The sequence below is a fragment of the Caretta caretta genome, chromosome 2, assembly GCF_965140235.1.
Source record: "Caretta caretta isolate rCarCar2 chromosome 2, rCarCar1.hap1, whole genome shotgun sequence".
Classification (NCBI taxonomy): domain Eukaryota; kingdom Metazoa; phylum Chordata; order Testudines; family Cheloniidae; genus Caretta; species Caretta caretta.
The window spans coordinates 270,899,516-270,925,750 of record NC_134207.1 but is presented as its reverse complement, the minus strand read 5'-3'; the positions used below and the strand labels follow the sequence as shown (position 1 = coordinate 270,925,750).

The 26,235-nt window shown below is 56.2% G+C and overlaps 2 protein-coding genes across 11 annotated transcripts in view; one reads left to right on the top strand and one right to left on the bottom strand.

Annotated features, from left to right (window-relative positions):
• The window catches only part of FASTK (Fas activated serine/threonine kinase), a 30,241-nt gene extending 14,523 nt beyond the window's left edge, over positions 1–15,718 (top strand). Inside the window, exons 8-10 of the mRNA XM_048841963.2 lie at positions 1,962–2,586; positions 3,036–3,150; positions 15,022–15,718. Of these exons, the coding sequence (XP_048697920.1) occupies positions 1,962–2,586; positions 3,036–3,150; positions 15,022–15,108 (827 nt within the window). The 3' untranslated portion in view covers positions 15,109–15,718. The remainder of the gene's footprint in view (positions 1–1,961; positions 2,587–3,035; positions 3,151–15,021) is intronic.
• A 938-nt stretch (positions 15,719–16,656) lies between these two features.
• Positions 16,657–26,235, bottom strand: part of SLC4A2 (solute carrier family 4 member 2) — a 104,796-nt gene continuing 95,217 nt past the window's right edge. For 9 of the 10 annotated variants that reach the window (XM_075126124.1, XM_075126127.1, XM_075126126.1 and 6 more), the window contains 5 exons: positions 20,027–20,193; positions 19,634–19,887; positions 18,080–18,249; positions 17,382–17,555; positions 16,658–16,845 (listed from right to left, as the gene is read on the bottom strand). In XM_075126124.1, coding sequence (XP_074982225.1) covers positions 16,765–16,845; positions 17,382–17,555; positions 18,080–18,249; positions 19,634–19,887; positions 20,027–20,193 — 846 coding nt within the window. In that variant the 3' untranslated portion in view covers positions 16,658–16,764. Of the gene's footprint in view, positions 16,846–17,381; positions 17,556–18,079; positions 18,250–19,633; positions 19,888–20,026; positions 20,194–26,235 lie in introns of all 10 variants that reach the window. The other variant, XM_075126132.1, reaches the window with a different exon arrangement.

Genomic DNA, 26,235 nt, shown 5'->3' with positions numbered 1-26,235 from the left:
GCCTCCAGGAATATGCCGAGCTTCTCGGGTAGCCCCTCAGGGACACCGTGGCAGGACAGCAGGACCGAACCGCAGGCACTTTGCTCTGGAAAGCACCGGCGAAGTATGGCTCTTGGCAGTACAGCCTCGTGAGGCAGCCCCCAGTGAGTCCTGGCTTCGGTCAATGTCCGCAGGCCAGGTAGCCCTTCCTGCCTCTTCTCCTTAGCCTGGGCTGCTTCTACTTGGTGGTGGCCTGCCCCTTTCAGAGGGGAGCCCCTGAATTACACGCCACGTCTGCCCTACGGACTCCTGCCCGCGCAGCCAGGGATGCCGTGACTGACGGAGCTGGGCCGGCAGAAGCCCCGATGTAGACACTGCGATCCCGACATGGCTGTTACCGGGCTAGCGGGGCTGCAGCAAGGTGTGCCGGCACTGAGCGCAGTGTTGCTACTATAAGCTGCAGTCCCCGGGGCACTGTGCGGGGGGGTGAGGTATGCCGTGTAGTTCACCTGGCCAAGCTCCCCCCAGGAGGTCTGGCCTTGGGCCTGCTCTGCAGGAGAGACGTGTCATGTGGGGGGATCCTTAGCACCTCTCTCCCTGTGACTGCCCCTGTGCAAACGCAGCTCTGCTGGGGAAAGGCGCCTTGCTTCAGTCAGGGCCTGGTGCTAGCCGTAGGGCAATGCCCTCTTGCCGCTGGAAGCTGTGTCCCCACGAGGAGGGGCTGCTGGTTCAGCTCCACAGGTGTCTCGGGCTCTGTCCCGCTGAGCCCAGGCTGAGGGCGTCCAGCCCCTGCCCCCATCCAGGCTTCTGGTCACGGGCGTCACAGTCGGGCTGCTCGGGAAGAAGCTCAGACAGGATTCTGGTGCCGCGTGACTCCGCCCAGGGCAAGGCCCCTTGGCTTCGGTGCTTCCTGGGTCCAATCTCGGAGTGCTCAGCCCCCTGTCCACCGTGAGCTCTGCTCCTGGATGGGACACCTGGGGAGCCTCACACGCCCCAAAGGGCTCTGCCTCCAATTCCATAGCCAGCACTGGCTCCCAGCCAGCGTGACACAGACGGGTTATTAGTCATGGGGAACCCAGTGTAGAGCAGAGCTTGTCAGCACAAGGAACAGGAACATTCAGCCAAGTCCATCTTGGGGGGGATCCAGAGCCCTGGGTTCTTCTTCTCCTCCCCCCCCTCCCCCACGTAACCCCACCCAGGCCCAAACCAGGAGACTGATCCCTTCCAGCTGCCTGGCCTCCCTCAGGTCCCTTGCCCCTCCTCTGTCCTTTGTCTCTTTCCCAGGCTAGCAAGTCACATGGTTCTCCAACACCTCCCGTTGATTCTTGCAGAGCAGGGGCCTGGCCTTCCCTTGCCAGGCCAGAGTGTTGGCTGTTCTCTGCAGCCAGTCAGAGTCACACCTGCCCTCTGGGGGTCTCTGCAACAATCACACCCCCTTGTCCCACCACCTAGACACTTGAGTCACACATAGGGGAAACTGAGGCACGCTGCAGTATTCAGAGAAAACATTAAGATCGTTCTCACTTTGCCACAGACCTCTTGGCCCCTGAGCCCAGGCTGGGGAAGCTCAGCCCCTGCCCCCATCCAGGCTTCTGAATGGAGTTGATTGTTCTGGTGGGTGTCCGGGTGAGCAAGACAATCTGTGACAATGGCTCTAGGTTACTCTGCGCCCGCCTCTGGGACACAGTCTCTCTGCCAGAGGTCAGTTCCTCGCTCCAAATGACACGCTGGGCCGCAGCAGGGCGTGGGGCACGCTCTAGCATGGAGGGTCCATAAGATGGAGTTCCCAGTGTGACAGACGTATCCCTGCTCTGGCAGCCAGTGCTGCAGGGGGTGTGTCTGAAGGCTCCCACCAGCCCCTGGGTGTCCCTGTTTGCTGGCTCTGTCCCTGAGGGCCTAGTGTATGTAGTGATGCCTCAAGCCTCGCCCCATGAACCCTGCAGCAGCAGCTCCTGCCTCTGATCCACGCTCTGTCTCTGCAGATTTCCTGTTGTGGATTAACCGCTCGGGCACGGTCCTGCCTCTTGCCCATGTCCCTGCAGCCTACAAGGTCGCCTGCGCCCGCCCTGGGGTGCCCCTGGCTGCCAGCTGCCTGCGTTCCAGCGTCCTGGCCCTTACCGCTGACTTGCAGGACTTCGCACCATTCGCTCCGGAGACACCCAGCAGCCCCGAAGGCCCCCCGGAGAGCAGCCTCACTGGGCATTTCATGTCCACGCTCTGCCCTGCCCCAGGGGGCCCTTGCTACCAGCCCCCATCGGATTATTACTGCAGCCTGAGCAAAGAGCACTCTCTGGAGAGCCAGGGCAGCTCCACGCTGAGCAGCCCCTCGGAGTGCCTGGCCCCACAGCCTGCTGCCACTTCTGACTGCTCCCCCAGGGGCACCTCCACAGCTGCCCTCTTCCAGTTCCCGATCAGCAAGATCCTGGAGGAGGGGGAGGCAACAGCTGGCTGCCCGGGGCCTGATCGCAAGGGAAAGCAGGCCCAGGAGGAGCTGGACGAGGGGAAGGCAGCCCCGGCCGAGGAGACCTGTGCTCTGCCCTCCCCACACCTGCCCAGCCCCAAGAGAGGGCCGAGCGACGGGCTGCAGGGAGCTGAAGAGATTCAGAGGTACTGGGCAGGGCAAGATCTGGGCTCCCTGCTATGTTCCTCCAGCACTGTCCTGGTCCCCCCTGTCCCTCCTTTGCTGGCTGAGTCCATCAGCCCCTGCCCTCCTCATCCCCTGTAGGGCACCAGTACAGAGCAGGGTCAGGACTAGGGCCCTGCACTGGGCAAACGGCACCCCTGGCCGGCCATAAGGACCAGGGTGGGCCTGCCCTAGGTGTGCTGCGTCCTCTCCTCTCCTTTGGCTGCAGGGCATGGGGTGCAGCATGCCCGTTAGTGGGTAACATGCCCCAGGCTCAGCCAGGGTGTCTAGGGGCCAATGTGGGTCAATCCTCTGCCCCCCAGCTATAGGGTGTGTGGGGTATAACACTGCTGCCCCCGGCCCCCCTTCTCTTCCCCTGGCGGTGGGATACTGGGCAGAGGGTAATGCTGCGCCCCGCTCTGTCCCTCTGCAGGGTGGTCCTCTCAGTCAATGACAAGTGGCATTACTGCCAGAACTCAGACATCCTGGTGGGCTCGCGAGCCATGAGGGACAGGCACTTGCAGCTGCTGGGCTACTGCCTGGTTCAGGTAAGAGGCCTGGAGCTGGGGAGGCTGGGCTGGCCCCGTGGGCCCCTCTCCCGGGTGCAGGAGCTTGGCGGGTGCCCTGCAGGCTGGAGGGTGGTTATTAGAGGGCAGTGTGTCGGCGGGTCCGTCCCCGAGGGAGTGGGGCAAAGGGGGCTCTGCCTGACTGCCCCGCAGGTGAGGCTCTGGGGAGCCATGGTCACAGTCACCCACTGTCAGGCGACGACGCTGCGCACAGCACTGTGCGTTGCAGGCAGGACCTGTGGGCCTGAGCGGCTGAGCAGGGGATGCTGCCATTCCCTGCCCCATGACAATCTCCTGACCACAGGCCCACAGAGCTCCGCCCCGCCCTCGCTGGCTGCTCTCCTCTGCCAGCGGGGGTGAGCATGGCACGTCCACTCCCAGCACATGCTGCCCATGTGGAGGGCCAGGCACCTCTGCCCAGAGCTGCCACTGGGAGCCCAGCACACATCAGAGCAGTGCAGTGGCTCTGGGCCGGAGCGATTGCTGTTCGCCAGCAGAAGCCCAGGTCTGAGGGGAGCCCTAGGGTGGCGCTGGAAGGGATGGGCAGGCAGGTGTCCTGGTGGCTCTTCCAGGCCCGCTCTGTGGGGGCCCCATTCTAGAGGCAAGCTCCCCAGGCAGGTGAGATGGGAATCGTGGGTCAGCAGCATCCAGCGAGGCCTGCTGTGTCTGCATACCCTGGTGCCCCCCGCCTCCCAAACCGGGCTCCACTCCTCGGCATGCCTGTGGCAGCGAGCCCCGGCACGGCTGTGATGCCTGTGCCCTTTCAGCCAATCTGTGTTACTGAGGCCAGCTAGTTCAGTCCGGGGGCGCCCCTTGCCGGCTGCCGCCTCTTTCCTTCTGCTGGCTCCTGGCTGCCTTGTGGCTGGGCCTGTGCCCTCGGCCTTCAGCCATGCCTGGCTTGTGAGGGACTCAGCCGACGCCAGCGCACTTTGGCCTCTCTCTTGGTGCTGGTCCCACTCCTCCAGGCTCGCTCCCGGTCATGCTTGTGGACGTTCCTCGCTGAGATACCACTCCATCAACACCCAGTGAATAGAGATCCTGCTCCGCCAGTGCCAAGCAGGGTCCTCAGTCCCTGATGGCGAGCTCAGCTGGCTGGCACGTTGACGGCACCGCTGCCTGCTATGGGGGGGCAGATCGGCGCGCCGTACCCGGGGGACGTGGCCTCGGCCTCTGCACCTTCTGACTCTATGTCCCGGGCCCAAACGCCAGCTGGCTCCGCCTGGTGCAGCGCTGCTGGCCCTCTGCCTCTTCTGGCGTCAGTGGCTCCCACTCAGCTCTTGCTGGGCTGGGGGGCATTGCGGGCTGTGATATACGGGAGATTAGTGGCCTTTTGGCCTTAATCTCCGAGTCTAGCCAGGGCTCTCTCTGGGTGCTGGCACCAACGCAGACACCAGGACCCACCCTGCTGGACCTGGTACCAACACGAGTCGCCAGCAGATCTGTGACTACAGGCAGCTCAAGCCTGATACCGATCTTACTGCACCAGCTCCCTGTGGTACTAGGACTTTCTCTGCTGGCCCAGGGGAGCAGCATCTCCTCTAGACCAAATATACCCCTGCTCCCCTTCTCCCCAGTCCAGGAGTGACCCTCACTGGGCAGCCAACACCTTCTGCTAGGGCTTCCCCAGGAGTCAGTCAAGAGGCCCCTGGATGCCCCCCCACAGCACACCCAGACACACTGCCCTGGCTACATCACCTCAGGCCCTGCACCCCCTCACCCCAGGCCTGTCCCTCTGGCCTGCTGACTCAGGACTCTCCATCAAGCACCCCAGGTCCTCTTCCTTGATCAGATAACCAGAACCTCAGAGCTGAAGAGGAATCTGAGGATGATGGAGAGGAGCACAGAGGGCAAAGGAAGAAGGTGACCCTCCCCCGCAGCTGACTTCAGGTTTTTCTAGGAGTTGCTGGGAAGAGGAGCATGTGCCCTAGAGATGGGCCTCTGAGCCATGCAGGAGAAAGCCCGTAACTTGTTTGGTAACTTCCCCTCATGCTGCCCCTGGGCCGTGCCAGTAACCCTGTGAAGGACCAGGCAGGATCTGATTTACGAGTGCCTCTGCCCTCGCCCAGTTCTGGCCGCTTTACTGGTGGCTGTGGCCCAGGAAAACCAAAATGGGGGGCTGCAGAGAGCTGCCCTGATGGAGACAGGTCTCAGAGATTGGGTCCCTGCACACCAAAGCCTGGTCTTGGACATCACTGCAACTGTACAGCAAATATCAGGCCTCATTCACCAGACGTGCCAAGGAGCTGGGGTGGCACAAAGTGTCTTCCTGTTGACAAGTTCCTGCAGGTAGCCTGAGCCAAGGAATGTGGGGGTCCGAACCTCTCCAAGTGTCACTGGCCCAGCCTGAGCATCCTGCCTCCCACCCTCAGGCTGCCAGAGAGGCCCAAAATGCCTACAAGGGCTGGACCATTCGCTCCCATCAGATGGGTTGTTGCACACCCCAAAGGACTCCAGGAACACTGAGCTCCTTGGGTATGTGGTTTTCTCTTGGTACCTCGAGAGCGGGGTCAGTTTGGACAGAGAATCTCCTGGCAACAGAGGCAGCTGACTATACTGCTCAGAGGAAACATCACTTCTCTTACAGGGAGCTCCCGTCTCTTCTACCACCCCCCTACATCGTCCCCAAGGCGGAGACTTGGCATTCAGGACCGAGAGCCTCATACCAATCTCGCCCCAGCCTTCTTTGCTGTACCCCACTTTTGTTGCACTTTTCCAGGCCTGAGCTGGGATTACATCACAGCAGCTACCAAAGGCTGCTCCGTGTGTGTGTCCTCCGCCCCCCCCCCCATTCACTTCCTTGTCACTCGCCAGGGACCCATCTCACGGGACACAGCAGATTTCCTGTGTCCCACAGGAGCTGTAGAGGGCCCCTCTCAGGAGTTCAAAGGGCGGGGGTTCTGTTCTCACCATTTATCCCAGAAGAAAAGGGGGAGGTGGCCTCTCTCGGACCTGAGGTGACTGAACTACTCCATCAGCTCCAGTTCAGAAGGCAACACGAGCCTCCCTCGCGCCCTCCAGATGCGCAGGGCTGGCTTGTGGCTGTCAGCCTTGCCCATGCGTGTTTTCACACAGCAGTTCGTCCGGCCTAGAGGCTGCCCCTGCTTCACAGCATGACAGGACTGTTACGATACAAGGCTCTAGCTGTTTGCAGTGTTCGCAGAATGCCTGGCTGGGCTGGCGCACACCTCTGCCTGGCTTCTGAGAGACGCCCGGCCCGGCCCTCAGCCTTTCGCTCCTTAGGACGGAGAGTGAAATACAAGAAGTCGTCTCTCTCCTCCCTGTGCACAGAATTCATAGGGACTGTCTGGATTGCCCTTGGGCAGAGCCACACCTCCCTCGAGAGGTGTCAGGCCATCCCTGGTCTCCACCCCAAGGGAAACCCTGCAACTGCAACAAGAATCTGGCTTGGGCTGTTAGGTTACATGGTATCGAGACCACATGTTGGACACCACTCCTCAGAGTTCACCTCTGCCTGGTCTATTTCCCAGCCCACTAAACACCAAGGAATCATAGAAGGGTAGGACTGGCAGGGACCTCAAGAGGTCACCTAGTCCAGTCCCCTGCACTCAAGGCAGGCCTACGTAATAACTAGACCATCCCTGACAGGTGTTTGTCCAACCTGCTTGTAAAAGCCCCCAATGACAGGGACTCCACCACCTCCCTGGGCAATTTATTCCAGTGCCGAACCACCCTGACAGGTCGGAGATTTTTCCTAATGTCCAACCTAAACCGCCCTGGCTGCAATTTAAGCCCGTTGCGTCTTGTCCTGTCCTCAGAGGTTAAGAAAAACAATTTTTCTTCTTTCTCCTTGTAACAACATTTTATGTACTTGAAAACTGTTATGTCCCCTCTCAGTCTTCTCTGCTCCAGACCCAGTGTTTTCAATCTTCCCGCACAGGTCGTGTTTCCTAGACCTTTCATCCGTTTTGTTGCTCTTCTCTGGACTTTCTCCAGTTTCCTGAAATGTGGGGCCCAGAACTGGACACACTACTCCAGCTGAGGTCTAATCAGGACGGGGTAAAGCAGAAGAATTACTTCTTGTGTTTTGCTTACAACACTCCTGCTCATACAGCCCAGAATGATGTTTGCTATTTTTGCAACAGTGTTACTGTTGACTCATATTTAGCTTGTGATCCACTGTGACCCCCAGATCCCTTTCCGCAGGACTCCTTCCTAGGCAGTCATTTCCCATTGTATATGTGTGCAACTGATTGTTCCTTCCTAAGTGGAGGACTTTGCATTTGTCCTTATTGAATTTCATCCAGTTTACTTCAGACCATTTCTCCAGTTTGTCCAGATCATTTTGAATTTAATCCTGTCCTCCAAAGTACTTGCAACCCCTCCGAGCTTGGTATCGTCTGCAAACTTGATAAGTGTACTCTCTATGCCGTTATCTAAATCAGTGAAGATATTGAACAGAACCAGAACCGGACCCGGAACAGATTCTTGTGGAACCCCACTTGAGATACTCTTCCAACATGACTGTGAACCACTGATGATTACTCTCTGGGAATGGTTTTCCTACCAGTTCTGTACCCACCTTATAGTAGCTCCATCTAGGTTGTATTTCCCTAGTTTGTTTATGAGAAGTGTGACAAAGTTCCTCCTCTGCCTTGGTGGGTCTTGCGCTTATTGGCGGATTTGCTCGCCTTGGAGCTTCACAGCAGCCCTCAGCTTGGCCATTTTTCTGAACCCACAGTCCAGGTCGACTCCTCCTGTGTCTGACCAGGAGTTGGGAGGTTTGGGGGAACCCGGGCCCGCCCTCTACTCCGGGTTCCAGCCCAGCAATGCAGCTGTCTAGAGTGCCTCCTGGAACAGCTGGGTGACAGCTACAACTCCCTGGGCTACTTCCCCATGGCCTCCTCCCAACACCTTCTTTATCCTCACCACAGGACCTTCCTCCTGGTGTCTGATAATGCTTGTACACCTCAGTCCGCCAACAGCCCGCATTCTCACTCTCAGCTCCTAGTGCCTCTTGCTCCCAGCTCCTCACACACACACCGCAAACTGAAGTGAGCTCCTTTTTAAACCCAGGTGCCCTGATTAGCCTGCCTTAATTGATTCTAGCAGCTTCTTGATTTGCTGCAGGTGTTCTAATCAGCCTGTCTTAATTGTCTCCAGAAGGTTCCTGATAGTTCTGGAACCTTCCCTGATACCTTACCCAGGGAAAAGGGACCTACTTAACCTGGGGCTAATATATCTGCCTTCTCTTACTCTCCTGTAGCCATCTGGCCCAACCCTGTCACAGAAGGTCATGTGAGACAGTGTCAAAAGCTTTACTAAAGTCAAGATATACCACGTCTCCCACTTCCCCGCAAGGCTTGTTACCCTGTCAAAGAAAGCTATCAGGTTGGTTTGTTCTTGACAAATCCATGCTACTGTTACTTATCACCTTATTATCTTCTAGGTGTTTGCAAATTGATTGCTTAACTATTTGCTCCATTATCTTTCCGGGTACAGAAGTTAAGGTGACTGGTCTGTAATTCCCCAGGTTGTCCTTATTTCTTTTTTTATAGATGGGCACTATATTTGCCCTTTTCCACTCCTCTGGAATTTCTCCCGTCTTCCATGACTTTTCCAAGATAATCGCTAATGGCTCAGATCTCTCCTCAGTCAGCTCCTCGAGTATTCTAGGATTTCATCAGGCCCTGGTGACTTGAACTGATCTAACCTTTTTTAGCCTCAGATCATACCTCATTTTCACTGCATTCACTAGGTTAGACGTCTGCTTACGACTAACCTTTTTGGAGAAAACAAAAAAGTCACTTAGCACTTCTGCCATTTCCCACGTTTTCTCTTATTGTCTCCCCTCCTCACTGAGTAATGGGCCTACCCTGTCCTTGGTCTTTGTCTTGCCTCTAATGTATTTGTAGAATCTTTTCTTGTTACCCTTTATATCTCTAGCTAGTTATTTTATCCCTACATGCTTGTTTTGTTTGTTTATATGCATCCTTCATCATTTGACTGAGTTTCCACTTTTTTGTAGGACTCTTTTTTGATTTTTAGATCATTGAAGCTTTCCTGGTTAAGGCAGGGTGGTCTCTTGCCAGACTTCCTATCTTTCCTATGCAGTGGGATAGTTTTCTCTTGTGCATGACTCTTTGTCTCTTTGAAAAACTGCCAACTGTCTTCAGGTGTTTTTCCCCTGCTTAAGACTTGCTTCCCTTGGGATCTTACTTACCATCTCCCTGAGTTTGCTAAGGTCTGCCTTCTTGAACTCCGTTGTCTTTATTGTGCTGTTCTCCCTCCTACCATTCCTTAGAATCATAAACTCTACCATTTCATGATCACTTTCACCCAACCTGCCTTTCACCTTCAAATTCTCAACCAGTTCCTCCCTATTTGTCAAAATCAAATCTAGAACAGCCTCTCCCCTAGTAGCTTTCTCCACCTTCTGGAATACAAAATGGTCTCCAATGCATTCCAAAAACCTGTTGGAGAATCTGTGCCCTGCTGGGTTGTTTTCCCAAGAGATGTCCGGGTAGTTGAAGTCCCCCATCACCACCAAGACCTGGGCTTTGGATGATTTTGTTAGTTTATAAAAAGCCTCAGCCACCAATTCTTCCTGGTTTGGTGGTCTATAGGAGACCCCTACCATGACCTCACCCTTGGTTTTCACCCCCTTTATCCTGACCCAGAGCCTCTCAACACGTCTGTCTCCTGTTTCCATCTCCACCTCTGTCCAAGTGCATACGCTGTGTACAGAGAAGGCAGCACCTCCACCTTTCCCCCGGCCTGTCCTTCCTGGGCGAGCTGCACCCCCCTGTGCTGATATTCCAGTCGTGCGCGTTCTCCCACCAGGTCTCCGTGATGCCAGCTGTGATGCATAGTTCTGTTTGTTCACTAGCATTTCTAGTTCTTCCTGCTTATTCCCCCCATTTCTCACACTAGCATACCGATATCTAAGATACTGGTTTGATTTCCCCCCTATGTTCCCTCTTGTCTCTCCCTTGTCCCTCTTATAACGGCCAATGCTCCCCCCAGATTCTGACCCTTCTCCCAGGTCTCCATGTTTTTGCTCTGCCTGTGGGTTTTTGTCTCCTGCTCCCATCCAACCTGGGTTAAAGCCCGCCTAACTAGGCTAGCCAGTCCATATCCCTTCCTCGATAGGTGGTACCCATCTCTGCTCAGGAGCCTCCTTCATGTATGGCCATGTGCGTCAGGAATAACTCCTAGCCTGGTGGACAGTCCTCAGACAGGTCCCAGAAAGGGTCTCCTGCAATATCCATATGCTGGAATTCCATGTGATTTCAGCGGCCTGTGAGGGAGAGCAGTGAGATCCTGAGACCCACCTCCACATGGTATTGTTGCAACAGGCTGGGCTAGTCCTGCTCACCCCGGTCTGCGGGGGAGCAGCTGAGGACATGGTTCTCTTTGCACAGGGTAGCTCCCAGGGCCCATCCCGTCCCAGGAACAAGCCACACTCTGCTGGCTCACTTGCAGCCAGGACTGAGCTCCCATGGGGCTGGGTGGGCTCTGAAGGACACTTCTCTGTGTTCTGCTCATGGGGCCCAGCTGTGATGGACCTGCTTTGCCCCTGAGCAGGTGCCAGCCCAGGGTCCCTCCAGGCTGTTTCCCTTATCCTCTGATTTGAATTTCTCTTTTATGCCGTTCTTCCTGTTCCCTGTCACCCCAGCTCATAGGATCCATCTGGCAGGATGCAGCCTTGGTAGTACTCATAGCCCCTTAGCTTCTGTTGGCTCCCAGCCCTACTGCATCCGTCCACATGGCCACCAGTGTGTTGCAAACTGCCCCCCCCACCCCAGCCCCCATGTCTTGCCCTGAAAGCCTGGGCACGGACTGGCTGAGCACAGTAGATGGAGGGTTATCCCTTCCTGGCACAGACCGGGACATCCCCAGGCCAGGCTGCAGCTCAGAGGGGATGAGATTCGTCCATCCACTTTACAACCAGCCTCTGTAAGCTTTTGTTCCTGAGTCTAGAGAACAGGAGCTAGAGGCCAGAGGCAGGCCTCTTGGGCTCAGGCAGCTGCTGCCTCAGCAGCCGAATATTCTCCTCTTCAGATGCTGTATTTTCCCGTCCCAGTGTTTGGAAGTTTCTCCAAGGCCTGTCTCCTCAGTCAGGCGCCTGTAGTTCTTAGGGGCCTTATCTCCCGCTCCCCAGTGAGCCCTGGTCCATGTGCTCTCCAGCTCATGGCTATTGCTCCAGCCAGGAGAGTTAGCAAGGTTTAAGCCAGTGTGGCAAATTCTCTCCTCCTTACAGTGTTTTCCCTGCGGGTAAGGTGAGGCTGAGACATTCCCCCCCTCCCCCCACCCGCCTTTAAATTCCTCTCCAAGGTGGCCACCTGATTTTCACTTAGACCAAACCCTTCACTTCCATGAACCACAGTGAAACTTGGGAGAAACCAGGCTGCACACAGCATGTCTCCAGAGCCTCTTGGGACATCACCTCTTTTACGTGTGGCACTGGGGGAGAACATCAGAATGGCCACACTGCTCAGACCAATGGTCCATCTAGCCCAGTAGCCCATCTTCCAATGGGGCTGGGGCCAGGGCCAGGTGCTTCAGAGGGAATTAACAGAACAAGATAATTATCAAGTGATCTGTCTCATGTTGTCCACTCCCAGCTTCTGGTAGTCAGACGTTTAGGGACACCCAGGGCATGGGGTTCTGTCCCTGCCCATCCTGGCTAATAGCCATTGATGGACCTACTCTCCATGAACTTATCTACTTCTTTTTTGAACCCTGTTACAGTCTTGGCCTTCACAACATCCCCTGGCAAGGAGTTCCATAGGTTTGTGTGTTGTGTGAAGAAATACTTTTGTTTGTTTTAAACCTGCTGCTTATTAATTTCATTAGGTAACCCCTGGTTCTTGTGTTAGGTGAAGGGGTCTATATCACTTCCCTATTCACTTTCTCCACACCAGCCATGGTTTTACAGGCCTCTGTCATATTCCCCCCTTAGTCGTCTCTTTTCCAAGCTGAAAAGTCAGTTTTATTAATCTCTCCTCATATGGAAGCTGTTCCATACCCCTAATCATTTTTGTTGCCCTTCTCTGTGCCTTTTCCACTTCTAATACATTGTTTTTGAGATGGGGTGAGCAGACCTGCACACAGTATTCAAGGTGTGGGTGTACCATGGATTTATACAGAGGCAATACGATATTTTCTGTCTCATTATCTCTCCCTGTCCTAATGATTCCCAACATTCTGTTCACTTTTTTGGCTGCTGCTGCACATTGAGTGGATGTTTTCAGAAAACTATCCACAGTGACTCCAAGATCTCAGTGGTGGCAGATGACAGGACAAGGAGCGCTGGTCTCAAGTTGCAATGGGGGAGGTCTAGGTTGGATATTTGGAAATACTGTTTGTCACAGAGTCCCCAGGCACTGCTCTGAAACTACTCCATATGAAGCCAGTCAGGACTCTGGGGAAGCCTCCTCTCCCTAGGGCAAGAAGCTCACACAATTTCGACCTTTCTGGGGCTGACATCAGAGCATTCAGCATCCCCGTCCACACCGTGCGCTTCCCACCGCGAGTCCACACAGGCGGGGCTCTGGGAGAGCCAAAGGGCCCTGCACCCCAACTCCGCAGTCAGACGTGACTCTCAGCCAGCCAGTTTATTAGATGACAGGAACATGGTCTAAAACAGAGCTTGTAGGTACAGAGAACAGGACACCTCAGTCAGGTCCATCTTTGGGGGCAGGGAGGTCAGAGCCCCATCTGAGCCTCCCTCCATTTCCCCAGCCAGCTCCAAAACTGAAACTCGCCCACCCCTGCTCTCACCTTTGTCTCTTTCCCGGGCCAGGAGGCCACCTGATCTCTTTGTTCTCCAACCCCTTCAGTTGGCACCTTTGCAGAGGAGAGGCCCAGGCCATCAGTGGCCAGGAGACAGGGTGTCGGCCATTCTCTGTGCAGACTCCATCACACTGGCCCTCTAGGGCTCTGCCCCAATCACACACCCTTATCCCGCCACCTAGATACTTAAGATCTGCATAGGGGAAATTGAGGCATCCATACAGTATTCAGAGAAAACATTAAGAACATTCTCACTTCATCACACTATTTCACTAGGAGGGTGGTGAAGCACTGGAATGGGTTATTTAGGGAGGTGGTGGAATCTCTTCCCTTTGAGGTTTTTAAGGCCCAGCTTGACAAAGCCCGGGCTGGGATGATTTAGTTGGGGATCGGTCCTGCTTTGAGCAGGGGGTGGGACTAGATGACCTCCTGAGGTCCCTTCCAACCCTGATATTCTATGATTCTATGAATGACTCCAAGATCTCTTTCTTGAGTGGTAACAGCTAATTTAGACCCAATCATTTTATACATATAGTTGGGATTATGTTTTCCTGTGTGCATTACTTTGCATTTATCAACATTGAATTTCATCTGTTATTTTGTTGCCCAGTCACCCAGTTTTGTGACATCCCTTCACAGATCTTTGCAGTCTGCTTTGGACTGAATTATCTTGAGTAATTTTGTATCATCTGCAAACTTTGCCACCTCACTGTTTACCCCTTTTCCCAGATCATTTATGAATATGTTGAATAGGACTGGTCCCAATACAGACCCCTGGGGGACACCACTATTTAACTCTCTTCATTCTGAAAACTGATAATTTATTCCTACCCTTTGTTTCATCTGTTTTAAGCAGTTACCGATCCATGAGACCACCTTCCTTCTTATCCCATGACTGCTTACTTTGCCTAAGAACCTTGGTGAGGGACCTTGTGAAAGGTTTTCTGAAAGTCCAAGTACACTATATCCATCAGATCACCCTTGCTCACATGTTTCTTGACCCCCTCAAAGAATTCTAGTGGATTGGTGAGGCATGATTTCCCTTTACAAAAGCCATGTTGACTCCTCTACAGCATATTGCATTCATCAGTGTGTCTGATAATTCTTTGCTACACTTTCAACCAGTTTGCCTGGCAATGAAGTTAGGCTTACTAGCCTGTAAGTGCCAGGCCATCTCGTCCCAGAGATTATGTAAGTAGCCAGCTCGCCTGTATCAGTCTGTCACCTAGTAGTTATGCCTTTTCCCTCAGCTATTGCAGCCCTCTCGGCTGGTGGCTAGGCGATTTCAGTGTCCTGAGGACTGTCCTGTCTTGGTGCTCAGCCCAGCCTTTTACCACACACTCCACCCTGGATCTGGCAGCGGGATGGGACAGCAAATGGGGAGAGCCATTCTGCAATCCTTGTTTAGCTAACTGCCCTGAGGGTACCTGCCTCCGGCCCATTGGTCTGGGAACTGCTAGCCTGGCCCCAGGCTGCGGTCCCGCAGCACAGCTGTGATGCAGAGTGACAGACCTTGTAGGCGGATGGGGTCACAGTGACCTTGTGTCTGTGGATCCAGCGAGGGACAGGTGTGGCTGCTGTGTCCCATATGCCCTCATGGTGGGGGGGGGGGGGGGAAGAACCAGGTCGTGCAGCGTTGGGCCCCCCATCTCTGCTGCCCACAGATTCTGCTCTGGCACAGGAGCTGCCTGCACTTTGGAGCGATTCATGTAGCCAGGAGCCGGTTACGATCCGGGAATGGGCCAGGCCAGCGCGGGGGCACCTGCAGCCAGCCTTCTAGGTTAACACATAGCTCCGTGGAGGGGCTCATGTTAGTCTGACCTCCTGGATTGCACAGGCCAGCAGCAGCCCCCACACAAACCCTAACACCTGAGCTCAGCTTTTGCGGGGAGGAGTTTCAATAGATGCACCAAGCACCCCGAGGTGGGGCTGGAGCCGCTTCCTCTGGTGGGGAGGGGAGCTGGGCCCTGCTTGTGGAAAAGGCCCCTATTCTATTCCCCTACCCTCCTGCACCAGCCAGGCTCTTGTGCCCTAAGGGGAAAGGCCCCTGCCCCAGCCTGGCATTGGTGCTAAGTGACCCTCCTCTCCTGTGTGCAGCTGCCCTACATGGAGCTGGAGAAGGTGAGCGGTGTCGAGGAGGCCAAGCACTATCTGCGGCAGAAGCTGCGGGAGCTCCGCTTTTGAAAGCAGCCGCTGCCCCTGGGGCACAGTGACGGCGAGAGACCCACCTCACTTCCGCGTGCCAAGGAGCCTGCTCCCGGAGGCTCCCTCCCTCCCCTGGGGCTGAGGGCAAGGCAGCTCCCGGGCCAGGGGCTGCCGGCCGGTGGGGCTGGTGGTGGCGGGCGTAGCGTGTGGCTATTATTTATTGGCATTTGCTGAGGGATTGGGGGTCGGGCTGGTGCAGCAATGGGGGTGGGTGTCTGGTGTAAACGGGTGGGACAGCGCCACGGCCCCAAGTGGGAGCAGTGTATGATGAGCCTGCTACTCCACCCACGAGCCTCCTGTCTGCCAAAGGGGGGGTGCACTGGGGACAAGCACTGGTCTGTTTATCCTCAGAGGGGAGGGCAGGGCAGGGCAGGGCAGGGCAGGGCTCCCTGAGCTGCCTGCCTCTCCCCCGGGGGCTGCACAGGGCCTGGAGGAGTGGCTGGAAGCGCATTGGCAGGGGGGCCCTGGAGCTGTTTGCCTCTGGGGAGGGGCTGGCTCCCTGGAGGAGGGGCTGTTTGCCCCCAGGCCCAGCCCAAGGTGCCGCTGTGGTGGTGGGGGACAAAGTTTACAATAAAAATGGAGAAAAATCTGCCCTGTCCTGTCCTGTTTGTTGGTGCCAGGAGTTCACAGCCCCCAGGGCCGGGGCCCAGGGGTGGGACAGTGCCTGCTGCACCCTGCCAGGGGTCTGGCCCTAGGCCCACCTCCTGGGGGGAGGAGCAGAGTGTGGCATGGTCTGGCCATAGTGAGTGCCCCCTGCCTGGGAGGGAGGTGCCGCTCCCCAGCCCCAACTGTCCTTGGAGCAACCACATGTGTCCTGCGGGACCCTGGGCAGGACAGGAACACACTGCGCTGTGCCCCCCCTCCCCCCCGCTTTCTCAGGGGTGCGGGGCAGTCCTGATTTTGCCCCATAGCGACAACCCAGCCTAGCGTGTGGGGGGGAGGGGCACTGTGCGGCTTCCTGTCCAGCCCCAGCCATGCCAAGCCTGCGGCTGTGGCCCGTGATGGTTGAAGCGGGCAGGGGCGACGCACGGACTTGGGCACAGGTTTGCCGCACAAACGTGGTCACCGAACCCCCCTGTGCAGCAGCTGCCTTGCTCCAGGCCTGTGGGTGAGCTGCCTGCCCGGCCAGTATACCCCCCAGAAACCCCAAGCCAGGCCCTGCACCTTCCTTAGAAAGCTGTTTATTGACAGTTAAATTATTCTCTTAAATAAAACCCCATGGAATTTAGGAAACACCTGATTGTCTGGGTGGGGCCCCGGGCTGGAGCAGGGAGGTGGGTTCCTGTAGCCCCCCAGCAGGGGTGGGGTCCAGCACACCATACAGTTCGGACGGCAGTGGCTGGGGGCAGCAGGTACGGCCCCGCTGCTCCTGCTCCTGCGCCAGCCCAGGGCGGGTAGCAGGCCCCCCGCAGGGCCGGACGCTGTGAACAGCTGCTCTGGCCGGGGGCAGCCCGGGCCGCGGGGTGAGCGTCTGGCGGCTGCTGTGGCCCGGGCACTGGTGAGCGCTGGGCACAGTCCAAGCGGCCACGGGGCTGGCGAGGGCGCAGGTCCGGGCAGTGCCGCTGCGGCTCCTGGCACAGCGGCAGGGGCCTGCCTGCGCCCGCAGCCCCGCACAGGGTCCCTGGCTGGCGCCCCTCACACGGGCATCGGCATCTCGTTGTACTCGTCCACCCCTTCCCGCTCGTCGAAGATCGGCTCCGCCTCCTCCGCGTCCAGCTGGGGGGAGAGGGGAGCAAACGGCGGCAGGTGGGTGGGGAGCCGGGGCCGAGGCAGCACCCGGCGCTGCCAGACCACCCCCCACCTCTGAGCCATCGCCTCCCCCGCTGCGGCCCCCCGCCCCCTGCCCAGCCGGCATCTCCCCCGCTGCGTCCCCCTGCCCAGCCGGCATCTCCCCCGCCCCCGCTGCGTCCCCCCGCCCCGTGCCCAGCCATCGCCTCCCCCGCTGCGGCCCCCCGCCCCCTGCCCAGCCGGCGTCTCCCCCACCCCCACTGCGTCCCCCCGCCCCGTGCCCAGCCATCGCCTCCCCCGCTGCGGCCCCCCGCCCCGCCCCCGCTGCGGCCCCCCGCCCCCGTGCCCAGCCATCGCCTCCCCCCTGCCCCTGCTGCGGCCCAGCAGAGCCTCCCATTGCCACAGGGTGGCTGGACCCTCCAGCTACCCCGGTGGGCTGTGGGGGCGGCTCCCCCCACCCCTACCCCCAGCCAGGCTGAGGCTGGCGCCTGAGGGCATCCTGTGGCCCCCCACACGGGACTTACACACTTCAGCTCGCGGTCAGTGAAGACGCGGGTGAGCAGCCACATGCGGAGCGGCACGGTGAGGATGAGGATGAAGGGGAAGGCCAGGGAGGCTGCCGTGGACATGACGGCCCAGAGCACGGCCAGGCACGCCAGCTGCAGGCCCGTGAAGAGATGCATCCGCAGGGTGCGCACCTGGCCGGGCAGCCGCACGGGGGTTAACGCCCCGGGCCCAGTGCAGAGAGCGGCTTTCCCCGCCGCCCCCGCAGGCGGGCCCCTGCTGGCTCTGTGCCCCCCCAGATCCCCACTGCTGGCTCCCCCCGCAACGCGACCTCCAACCCCGCTCCCCCTGCAGTTTGGAATGGGACCCCTGGTACTGGCTCCATTCCCCCCACAGCTGGCACCAACCAGTACCCAATGGGACATGCCCCCCGCCCGGCTCTGTTCCCCCTCCCCCCCACTGCCCCATGGGACATGCCCCCCGGCTGGCTCTGTGCCCCCTCCCCCGGCTGTGCCCAAGGGGACATGGCCCCCCCCACCCAGCTCTGTGCCCCCTCCCCCGGCTCTGCCCAATGGGACATGCCCCCCGGCTGGCTCTGTGCCCCTCCCCCCCCAGTGCCCAAGGGACATCCCCAGCTCTGTTCCCCCTCCCCCCACTGCCCAATGGGACATACCCCCCCCCGCCCGGCTCTGTGCCCCCTCCCCCGCCCTGCGCAGACCTTTTTGACGTAGGTGACGTCGGGGTGATGCTTGGGGGGCATGAGCAGCAGGTGCAGGCGCTCGTAGAACTGGATGCCGTTCAGCGAGGTCACGCCCATGTAGAGGAAGATCCCAAAGAGCACGGCCAGGGGGATGTGCCGCAGCAGGTCCCCGATGACGATGGACAGGCCTGGCGGGGTGCGGGGGCAGCCACTGAGAACCCGCTAAAGGCGCCAGGGCACCTGGGGCCCACGGGAGCTCTCCGCCCCCACCCCGGCGCTGCTCTCTGCAAACCCTGCCCCCGCTACCTGCCCCCAACTCGGCCCCACCCCCACTGCCTGGCTGACCCCCCGATGCGCTCTGCAAACACTGACCTGCCCCCTCCCACCACTACTCACTCCCATAACAACGTGCGAGTAATTGTGTAATGTTTTAATGAGTCTTGTTTGTGCCTCAGTTTCCCCATATGCTGCATTGTTGCCCAGTGTGGGGAAGGGACCTGTCTGCTCTCAGGGCTAGCTAAGGACACAGGGGCGGGTGTCCCCTGGCTGGCCCCGGTCCCCATCTCAGTGCAGCATGAGAATGGCAAATCCAAGCACCCCGATAGGGACACCCAGGAACCCACGGCCCCAAGGGGGATGGACCTCTCCCCCGCAGGGGGGACTGAACAAGGATCCCCGCTGGAGAACTCGGGGCTAGGAGCAGGAAGGTGGGGACAAGAGTCGGGGGCTGGAAGGAGTCTGACCAAGGAGGCCACCCAGACAGACAGAGCCGGACCCGAGAGTTCCCCACAGCCAGGCTGGGCTTGGGGCTGGCCAGGACGGACCCTGCTTCACCCTTCATTGCCCCGGGCTGCCCTAAGGGCCCCCTAGGCCGGGCCCCAGCTAACGAGTGACCCCAGCTGTGCCCGCACTGGGAGGGTCCCTCCAGGGGCTGGGCGAGGGGCCCTGATCCCTGCAGAGCAGCTGAGTCTCCCTCAGGGGCTGTCTCCGGGGGACTTGCTGCCTGGAGCTCGTGGGGATGGGGGGGGAGCTGCAGGCCCAGAGGGCCAGTCTAGGGGGTGGTGAGGCCGCGTGGCTCACCCTGGAGGAAGAGCAAGAACCCCCGGGGGGCTGGCACAGAGAAGGGGCCTCCCAGAGACTGCTCCAAAGCTAGGGGTACAACCCCAAACCTCTGGGTCCGTGACAGGCTCACACTGCCCCCCCACCCCCACCCCAGCCCTGTCCCTGGCCTACCCCTAGGCCAGCTGCCAGGGATAGTGTCTCCTGTGCCAGACAGGCTCCCCACACGCTCCCAGAATGGGGCAGAGCTGTGTGCAGAGCCCAGGGGAGGGAACGTGAGACTCATGGGGAAGCGAAGGGGCCTCCTAGAAACCGTTCCAAAGCTGGGGGTGCAGCCCCGACGCTGTGGATCTGTGACACCCACCCCCACAAGCCCCAGGGCTTCCCCAGATTGCCCCCCCATGTCCCAAAGCAACCCCCGGCCCCACAGCTGTGTCTGAGCTCTGCCTGCCCAGTGAGCCACTCTCCCGGTCGGCAGTGGGCTGGGGAGATGGGGCGGCCGGCGGGACTCACCCACAAGCAGGGCCACCAGCAGCCCCGTGACGCGCTGCTCCTTCACCTCTTGGATCTTGGGCTTGTCGCCGGGGGCCACGGCCTTGCTCATGACTGTCAGGGCGTTGGCGTGGGTCACCGAGCGCACCGTGGCGGCCGCCAGCCAGGGCAGCCCAAAGAGGGCGCAGAAGCCGCCCATGGCCACAATCAGCAGCAGGTCGAGGTGGAAGCCAGAGCCCTTCTGCAGCATGCGCTCTTTCTTACTGATGATCAGCCTGGGGGGGCACTGGAGAATCAGGGCCTGCCCCACGACCCACCCCCAGCCCGGGGCCTCCCCCCTTAGCCCCCCCACATTGCCATGCCCCCCCCTCCCCCACACACACACATCCCCCGCCTGCAGGCGGCTCGGCTCACGTGGTGATCTGGGTCTCCATGAAGATGAGGATGAAGACCAGCACGGCTGGCAGGGCGCTGGCCACCATCATCCAGACGGGAAAGGAGCTGCCCTCGCCCAGGGGGTTGATGACCCAGCCCCGCTTCTCCGGGGCCGTCACTGAGAAGCCGCTGGGAACGCTCAGCTTCTGTGGGGGGAATGGGGGGGCCATGAGACCCAATCGGGGGGGGGCCCTCGGCACAGGGGGCAATGGGGGATGGGGTCAGGGGGGGGACGTGCTGAAGATGGGGGAGCAGGCATGTGGAGGGACAGGGGGATGGAGATGGGGGGCAGGCGTGAGGAGGGATGGGGAGGTGTGGGCAGGGGGGACGGGGGCAGGCATGAGGGGGGATGGGGAGCAGGAGTATGGCAGCAGTGGGACAGGCGTGAGGGGGGATGGGGAGGTGTGGGGTGTTAGGCTATAGATATTCAGGCCTGGCTGTAAAGGCCTATACTCTAAGCCCTGGTCTACACTAGGACTTTAGGTCGAATTTAGCAGCGTTAAATTGATGTAAACCTCCACCTGTCCACACAATGAAGCCCTTTATTTCGACTTAAAGGGCTCTTAAAATCGATTTCCTTACTCCACCCCTGACAAGTGGATTAGAGCTTAAATCGGCCTTGCTGGGTCGAATTTGGGGTACTGTGGACACAATTCGACGGTACTGGCCTCCGGGAGCTACCCCAGAGTGCTCCATTGTGACTGCTCTGGACAGCACTCTCAACTCAGATGCACGATTGTTTGCCGTTGCTCTGACGCAGGGAGGGGCGACTGACGACACGGCTTACAGGGTTGGCTTACAGGGAGCTAAAATCAACAAAGGGGGTGGCTTTACATCAAGGAATATTTCAGGCAGGACTTCACGGAGGGGTCCAATAAGAAATGGTGCACCTAAGTTATTGTTCTTATTGGAACAAGGAGGTTAGTCTGGCCTCTGATTGATACATGGCTAGATTTACCTCGCTGCACCTTCTCTGTGAGTGACTGCAGTGTGACCTAGAGGAATGAGTCCCCTAGACGGGGGGTGGGGGTTTGCAAATGAGTACAAAACAAATCTGGTCTATTTCTTGTTTTGATACACTCCATCTATCTTTTACATCTTTGGCTGGCAGCAGACGGTGCAGAAAAACTGCATGCCATCCACATCTCATGGCTGCTCGGCAGAAGATGGTACAATAGGACTGCTAGCCATCCTCATCTCTTGCCTGCCCGGCAGAAGATGATGCAACAGGACTGCTAGCAATCCGTATCGCCTGCCTGCTCACCATAAGATGGGTTCAATAGGACTGACTGCAGGACTAAAGAGAATGAGCTGATCAAGTCACTCCAAATTTAGTCCCTGCGCCCATGTCTGCCCAGGCGCTCCTGATCGACCTCACACAGGCCACCAGGAGCACCTCGGATATGACGATGACGGCTACCAGTCCAATTGCACCGTCTGCTGCCACAAAGCAAGGGGTTGCTGCTGCTGTGTAGCAATGCCGTACCGCGTCTGCCAGCACCCAGGAGACATACGGTGACAGTGAGCTGAGCGGGCTCCATGCTTGCCGTGGTATGGCGTCTGCTGCACAGGTAACTCAGGAAAAAAGGCGCGAAACGATTGTCTGCCCTTGCTTTCACGGAGGGAGGGAGGGAACGGGGGCCTGACGATATGTACCCAGAACCACCCGCGACAATGTTTTAGCCCCATCAGGCATTGGGATCTCAACCCAGAATTCCAATGGGCAGCGGAGACTGCGGGAACTGTGGGATAGCTACCCACAGTGCAACGCTCCGGCAGTCGACGCTTGCCTCGGTCCTGTGGAAGCACTCTGCCGAGTTACTGCACTTAGAGCATTTTCTGTGGGGACACACACACTCGAATATATAAAACCGATTTCTAAAAAAACGACTTCTATAAATTCGACCTAATTTCGTAGTGTAGACATACCCTAAGAATTTAGGTGTATTCTTATCACTTGGCTAGTTATAGAGGTATAAAAGAAAGAATCAAAATCACTAAAGGAATGTAAGGGGTTTCTAGTGGAACCTAACTTAGCTGCCCCTGACGGTCTCTAGTTGTACAAGATGGGAGTGTAATCGGGGTACAGTTGTGTAAAAGAGTAATCACAGTGCAAGGAATATTAGGCAAAAAAGAATTTTGTGTGTGTGCACAGGTAAAAGAAAAGGAAAAGGGGAGCAATGATGGGAACACTGAGCCTTGGGGTGGCTCTGGGGGATTGGACTGTCGCTTTGGTGGGTGTGCATGAAAACTCTGTGGGCATGGGGGAGGCAGTTACACCATGTGTAAAATTAATATGGCTAATATAATGTTGTGGAGGTTAAACTATATGGAAGGAATGTGCATTTTCCCAGCACGTGTGCAGTGTATATTGGAGAAGGGGTAAAAGAAATGCAAACAAAACATGGTACTTAAATAAAATCCTAATAGGGCTCCAAAAGGAGCCAGAATAGGTTGAGCTTTCTTTTTCAGATCTCTGTGTGTTTCGGAGCAGGAGATGAAAGTGGAAAGTAATCAGAACTCTAGTGGAAGTGGAATGTTTCCCTTTTAAGACAGTCTCTGAGCTGCTAGCAGCTTTGGATCCAAAAGCAAGCTGGAAAGCCTCTGTGTAAATGCAAATTACCTAGCTGATGGGCACAAAGGAGCTGCAGATAATGAATACATCTGGTCAGCAAACCAGCTACTAGAAGACTCAGATTATGGCCCTCCAGAAAAGGGAGGTGAAAAAACGAGTCAAGCCTGCAAATAAGGGGAACAGGTTAACCTTAAGGGGTGTGTGTGTGTGTGTGTACAGTGCTAAAATCTGAAGCGGTGTCTCAGCTATTACCTGAGAATAAACATAAAGCTTGGTACAGCAGAGAAACTATTGCAAACTTGGTCTGTTGTACAAGAGGGGAAACTGAGGTACACCACCTCATGAATTTCATAAATGACCAGTGAGTGGGGTAATTCACTAGCCTGATTATAAAACAAAATAAGGACAGCCTGGAGGTAATTATTCTGTTTTTCCTGCAATTAGCAAGGAAATTTGTAAGAGGAAGTGGTATTATTATTAAGCAATAGTCTATCCCCACCGGGGGGGTGGAAATTGTTTCTTTTGTTTTTCAGACACTCTACAAGAAAGCTGGCGCCAGCAGAAAAATAACCCAGAATACCATGGATCTATGTTTTGTGTTGTTTGTCTGTGGTGTTTGTCTTGTTGCTAGCACTGTTGTGTTTTAATGAACAGAAAACCTCATGCATGGGTGGGGGATGGCTTCAAAAGGCTGACCTTGTGGGGGAGATGTGTATGGGAATGCAAAATGCTCAACTAGGAGGCCAGCACCTGTGTAATAGCTACCGTGGAACCTGGAAATGGAACGGTAACTAAGGTGACCCCCACAAGCCCTATGGGAATAATGAAAAGGGGAGGAGCTCACTGGGAATCAGTGGAGGGGTGTGTAAAAGAGTGTGAATCAAGAGAAGATGTTTGGATGTGCCCCTCTCCTGTGACTATGGTGGAGCAGGATCAACGGCCTGTGCAAGGGGTGGACAGTTGGGTGTACCGTGTATAAGGTGTTTTGCTGGGAATGTACATATTACTGGGGGCGCAATTACACCAGCCCATAACCAAACTACACACAGCTACACGCTGCTGTCTGGACTTTGGTGCACAAATGGATCTGTGAATCTTATTGCTGTGAATAATCAAACCAGGGCATATGGCCTGATTCCATACCAAGTGGTCAAGCTGGTTTGGAGAATAACCCATTTCTCTGTGAACATTCAGTGGACTTATGATATGGACAAAAGTATGCAAAATTTGCAGGGGCAGCTTGTTGCAACTGCCAGCAACTGGACACATAAGATCGTGGCCCCGTCGAAGGAGGAGAGGGTGTCTCGGATGTTGGACCATACTGCAGTGGTCAGGACTCAGTGTTGCTGTGGATTTTGTATTGTTAACTGTACTTGTGTTACGTTGCATAGGGAGATAACCTATCAGGAATGTAATAAGCCCTCCAAACCCTACAGTGTACAGTGGACAACCCGGACCCAACCTTCTCGGGCCCACTGTAATGGGAAGTCTGGAACACTAATTGGAATAGGTGTGGTATGGCCATACGAGAGAAGGCGCAGGGCACTATACTACACAAGGAGCAGTGGGACAGATGGAATAGCAACACCTTCCACCTTGATGCCTGGCCCTATCAGGAAATGTGTCGCCATATGTCCTATGCTTTTCCAGGGATACCTGGGCAGGAGGATCCCAAAAGAAAAAGAAAAAAAAGGAGTGGAGTGTTAGGATCTAGATATTCAGGCCTGGCTGTAAAGGCCTATACACTAAGAATTTAGCTGTATTCTTATCACTTAGCTAGTTATAGAGGTATAAAAGAAAGAATCAAAATCACTGTCGGCCGGTGCAAGGGCCTTCTCTCCCTGTGACAGTCTGAGGCCCTGTGCTTAGGCTAAGGCCTTTGGCTAAGCAGCAGAGGCAGCCATAAGCTGGGAAGCGACTGGTCATGTCCTCACATTCCAAACTAGTCCCATTGAAATCAGGTGCTATTGGGCTGTTAGGATACAATCCTGTCCTGATAATGCCTGTCGCCTCCAGAGAAAGGGAAGTGCCTAGAAGATGTAAAAGGAAACTTAGTTTGGTAGCATCCTGTCTGGCAAGAACTCACTTATCAATAGCTGGGATGTGAAATCCTCATTTCTGTGTTTGTCCAAACAGTGTAGCCCCCATTTCCCTATTGTTTGTCTATACAGTCTCTGTCTGGTTCTGTGATTGGGGGCGATCAGCGAGTTATCTCAAGTGCCTATACACAAACGCAAGAAGCCTGGGAAACAAGCAGGGAGAACTGGAAGTCCTGGCAAAGTCAAGGAATTAGGATGTGATTGGAATAACAGAGACTTGGTGGGATAACTCACATGACTGGAGTACTGTCATGGATGGTTATAAACTGTTCAGGAAGGACAGGCAGGGCAGACAAGGTGGGGGAGTTGCACTGTATGTAAGGGAGCAGTATGACTGCTCAGAGCTCAAGTATGAAACTGCAGAAAAACCTGAGAGTCTCTGGATTAAGTTTAGAAGTGTGAGCAACAAGGGTGATGTCATGGTAGGAGTCTACTATAGACCAGGGGGATGAGGTGGATGAGGCTTTCTTCCAGCAACTTGCAGAAGTTACTAGATCGCAGGCCCTGGTTCTCATGGGAGACTTCAATCACCCTGACATCTGCTGGGAGAGCAATACTGCGATGCACAGACAATCCAGGAAGTTTTTGGAAACTGTAGGGGACAATTTCCTGGTGCAAATGCTGGAGGAACCAACTAGGGGCAGAGCTCTTCTTGACCTGCTGCTCACAAACCGGGAAGAATTAGTAGGGGATGCAAAAGTGGATGGGAACCTGGGAGGCAGTGACCATGAGATGGTCAAGTTCAGGATCCTGACACAAGGAAGAAAGGAAAGCAGCAGAATACGGACCCTGGACTTCAGAAAAGCAGACTTTGACTCCCTCAGGGAACTGATGGGCAAGATCCCCTGGGAGAATAACATGAGGGGGAAAGGAGTCCAGGAGAGCTAGCTGTATTTTAAAGAATCCTTATTGAGGTTACAGGGACAAACCATCCCGATGTGTAGAAAGAATAGTAAATACTCTGAAATATGGCAGGCGACCAGCTTGGCTTAACAGTGAAATCCTTGCTGATCTTAAATACAAAAAAGAAGCTTATAAGAACTGGAAGATTGGACAAATGACCAGGGATGAGTATAAAAATATTGCTCGGGCATGCAGGAGTGAAATCAGGAAGGCCAAATCACACCTGGAGTTGCAGCTAGCAAGAGACGTTAAGAGTAACAAGAAGGGTTTCTTCAGGTATGTTAGCAACAAGAAGAAAGTCAAGGAAAGTGTGGGCCCCTTACTGAAGGAGGGAGGTAACCTAGTGACAGAGGATGTGGAAAAAGCTAATGTACTCAAGGCTTTTTTTGCCTCTGTCTTCACAAACAAGGTCAGCTCCCAGACTACTGCACTGGGCAGCACAGCATGGGGAGGAGGTGACCAGCCCTCTGTGAAGAAAGAAGTGGTTCGGGACTATTTAGAAAAGCTGGACGAGCACAAGTCCATGGGGGGGGATGCGTTGTATCTGAGAGTGTTAAAGGAGTTGGCGGATGTGATTGCAGAGCCATTGGCCATTATCTTTGAAAACTCAT